The sequence below is a fragment of the Triticum dicoccoides genome, chromosome 6A, assembly GCF_002162155.2.
Source record: "Triticum dicoccoides isolate Atlit2015 ecotype Zavitan chromosome 6A, WEW_v2.0, whole genome shotgun sequence".
Taxonomy (NCBI): Eukaryota; Viridiplantae; Streptophyta; class Magnoliopsida; order Poales; family Poaceae; genus Triticum; species Triticum dicoccoides.
In genome coordinates, this window is record NC_041390.1 from 604001636 (window position 1) to 604005315 (window position 3680).

General features: G+C 46.8%; 1 protein-coding gene across 1 annotated transcript in view; it reads left to right on the forward strand.

The window, feature by feature from the left end:
- The first annotated feature begins 520 nt into the window (after nt 1–520).
- LOC119318334 overlaps nt 521–3680 on the forward strand; it is a 6432-nt gene continuing 3272 nt past the window's right edge. The window contains exons 1-11 of the mRNA XM_037592879.1: nt 521–664; nt 755–962; nt 1060–1216; nt 1407–1543; nt 1856–1959; nt 2063–2158; nt 2249–2339; nt 2843–2963; nt 3085–3281; nt 3491–3591; nt 3671–3678. Coding sequence (XP_037448776.1) covers nt 662–664; nt 755–962; nt 1060–1216; nt 1407–1543; nt 1856–1959; nt 2063–2158; nt 2249–2339; nt 2843–2963; nt 3085–3281; nt 3491–3591; nt 3671–3678 — 1223 coding nt within the window. The 5' untranslated portion in view covers nt 521–661. The remainder of the gene's footprint in view (nt 665–754; nt 963–1059; nt 1217–1406; nt 1544–1855; nt 1960–2062; nt 2159–2248; nt 2340–2842; nt 2964–3084; nt 3282–3490; nt 3592–3670; nt 3679–3680) is intronic.

The following is a 3680-nucleotide window of genomic DNA, read 5'->3' on the forward strand; positions in this document are numbered from 1 at the left end:
TGTGGATGAAAACGAGTGAGATTACCTTAAGGGAGGGGTTGGCTTCGAAATCCACGGTCAAATACTCCGGATTTGCAAGATTTAAGAAGAATTTGAGAGGGGGGAAGAGGGGAAAAGAGGAGGGGCGCAAGGCTAAGGGTTTGGGTGGGGTGGGGGTGTGTGGGGTGGGGGTGGGAGGGGAGAGAGGGTTGGGCCAGCCTAAGTGGCATACAGATTGTGCAGCGCCTAAGCGCTAGGCGCTGCACATTACAAGTGTGGCGCCTAAGGCTTAGGCGCTGCAGTGCCGTCTGTGGGGCCGCAACTGAATCAGGGCTGCCACGCTGGCAGGAGGTGCGACGCCTAAGGCAGAGGCGCTGCATAGTAGTGTGCGGCGTCTAGCTGTCGGGCGCCACACGAAAGGGTCAGCAGAGTGAAAAATTTTCGGAAGCAGGTTAGTTTGTGATTTGATTTCGCCTTCAGGTCAAATATGTGATTTCTGCCCACGAAACCTCCGCCGACTTCCGGCTTTGTCCAAATCAGCCGCCCCCGACCTCTCCACGCCTTTCCCTCACAAAATTCGAACTTTCCCAACGCCTCCGGCCACCGCCGCCGCCCAACTCCTCTCCGACGCGGCCGTCACCGGAGGCGCTCTCCCCGCCTGCGCACGCACGTCTCCGCTCCCATGGTTCGCGGCTCCCTCCCTGCTCCGAACCCTAAGCCCCCCTCCCCCTCTCGCCGCCCGTCTCGCTCACCTCTCCCCCTCCATCTCCCGCAGGATTCCTCCCCGGCCCCCGCCGCGCCGACCGAGGCCTCGGCCCCGCCGCTCGAAGACTGTCTCCGCCTCCTCCGCGGCGAGCGCGACGAGCAGAAGCTGGCGGGCCTCCTCATCGCCGCCAACGTCTGCCGCGCCGGCGACGCCGCCGCCGTCGCCCAGGTCTACCGCGCCGTTGGGCCCCGGTTCCTCCGCCGCCTCCTCAACACCGGTAAGAAGAACCAGGGGAACGCGTGGCTACCTTGCGGTTTGTTTGCGGCGCCCGTGTCGGTGTCTCATTGGGGATTTTTGCTCTGTGTGCGCTGCAGGGCTGGGGAAGGTGGAGGGCGGGAAGGAGGAGGAGCGGGAGGCGTACCTGCGGCTCGCCGTGACCGTGCTTGCTGGGCTCGCGCGCGCCCCGGAGGTTGCGGCCGACGCTGGGGTCGTCTCCACCGTGCCCCTCATCGCCGAGGTTGTCTCCAAATCGTAAGAACTTCCCCTCTCTGTTTCCTTCTAGTACTGATGCAATTTAAGTGGTATGCGTTGAAACATTTGCTTAGCAGAGCAGAGCAAACCTGTGCGATCCTCTCGAATCTAGATTAGGCCAACTGTTTAACTGTTTGGATGCTCTGCTTTGCAACTCACATTTGCTTATGAGCTGCCAAATCATCTGCAGGCCTGATCTGACAATCACTGAAGAATGTTTTGAACTTCTATCGCTGGTTGCCATAGCCTCTGAAGATGGGGCATACAAATTTTGTGAGCCTGGAGTTATGGACATGCTCTTCAGTCAAATCTCCAACTTTCCAGATGGTACTAAAATTTTCTGGCCAATCTCTTGTTTGCTTAATAATTCCATCTCCATCTTCCTTCATCCTACCGAGGAATGTTAGCAGTGACACTTGGTCCAACGTTTTAAATTTGTGCACCTGGATGTCTGACGGTTGGTTGCGAACTCCGCTTTACCTAGGACGATTTGTATAGTATATCGAGTCAGTGTCCAAATTAGAAGTATTTACATGGGTTAGTTGGTGGCTTCCATTAGGTATTGCAGTCCAACAACACATTATATTTTCCATAGTTAGGTTGAATTCTTATACAATTGCTTGATTGTTTCGTTTGTAGGTTCAAGGTGCTTAGAGCTTTCCACTCATCTATTGCAGTTACTTGTTCATAAACTCAGAGCAGACAACATGAGTGTGGAGAAATTGCAAGGCATGGCAAGCATGGTATGGCACACTGGATTGTTTTGCCTGAATATTTCTATATTTCTTTCATCTGCTTGGTTGCTAATTTGATGGTTTGATCTATAATTTTTCTATTGTCATTCAGGTGGCTTCTCTTGCTATGCTTTTCGGTGTACTTCATACGGCATTTAAATTTGAATCGCTGCACATGCTTGCGACACTCCTTTCCCAAAAAGAATCTGTAAGAGTAACCCTTTCCCCTACCATTTGTTTAATTTGTACTTTGGGGATTTTAGCTTAACTACTTCTCTGTATTTTTGGAACACTAAAGCCACTTCATGATGCTTTGAGGTCAATGCCATCCGCAATCTGGAAATCTCATATCCGTGGTGGGATTATAGACGTTCTCCAAAACCGTGTTGGTACGTCCATGCTTCAAATTTTGAAATTACATATTAATTGTTTGTGTTTCTACTGTCAAGTTGACAATATAGACTTTACATCGAAGGTTTGACCGTTTGAGGATCAACTGCATTTGCCCAGGATGAAAGTGCTAATATGTCCAACTTCGATAAACTATTATTCTATACCAATGCAGTGATAGTCTATAAACTGAAATGTGCTTAGGTCTATCAGTACCTTTTATTTTTTCTTTCTATTCTAGTTGTCTCTTCTATAACTTGAGTTTTTTTTATTCTTGTACCCATAAGCCGTAGATTTGGTTTAAATTTTCCTACAGCTTCAGGGCAGGGGCAGTTTGTGTAGATTGTTTGGAGCAACAGAACTGTACTATTTACTCACTAAAGGGAGGTACAATGTGCTGTAAGAAGAAATTTTGTAGGGCAGAAGAATGAATCCTAACCAGTGTTAGAATTCCCCTTCCTTTTTGACATGGTCATGACACTAAGTATTTCTCCACTTTCAGTATCTTCCGAAAAGCTACAAGCTCTTCTTTTGGCGGAGTGCATGATGTCCATACTAGGCGAGAATTGGTTGTCAGAAGATCATAAAATCCTGGATAACAAGAATGCGATCTCCGTTGACAAGTACGTTTCACATCATCTGTTGCATCTCTCTCTCTGTCTCTCTCTCTCAACAGATAAGCATCACTCTGGATGTACTTTTTTTCATTTTATATAACAAGTTAACAACTTCTAATTTCTGTAGATTTGTCCTGCTAGTCCTACAATCTGCAAGAGTTGAAGTTGCTGTCCTTCTAAACGAACTTGCTTTTTCGAAATACGAGTCATCAAAAGTTTCTCAGATAGATGATGCCATCATCCAGAAACAGAGAAACCTGGCTATATTGTTTTCACTGATGGAAAGAATAATCAAAATGATATCAGATGCCAGTAGTGGTGAAGGTATGTATACCATTTCCTTCACTATTTTTGGTTCCATGGGCTGCAACGCTTAAGTAATATATTGCCATTTCTTCTTTTATATTTATAACATTCAGTTTTCACCTTTTGTATCTTATGGAAGTTTGTCATTAGCTAATAGGAAGCTTTAACGAACTGATTAAAGTAGTCATCTTGCGTTCTCTTTTAAAATAAAATAAAACCGTATGCAGGTGAACCAAGTCAGACCATCTGTGAAAAGACCATAATGCAGGTAATTACGGGATTAAATGAGACAATCAGCTTAGTGTTGGACTTCCTGCAGGATGCAAAGGTAAATATTTGAATCTTCTGAATTCTGATGATATGAAATTTAGTACTGGAAGTTAATCTTACAGGATGAAATTTGACAGGATCATGGGC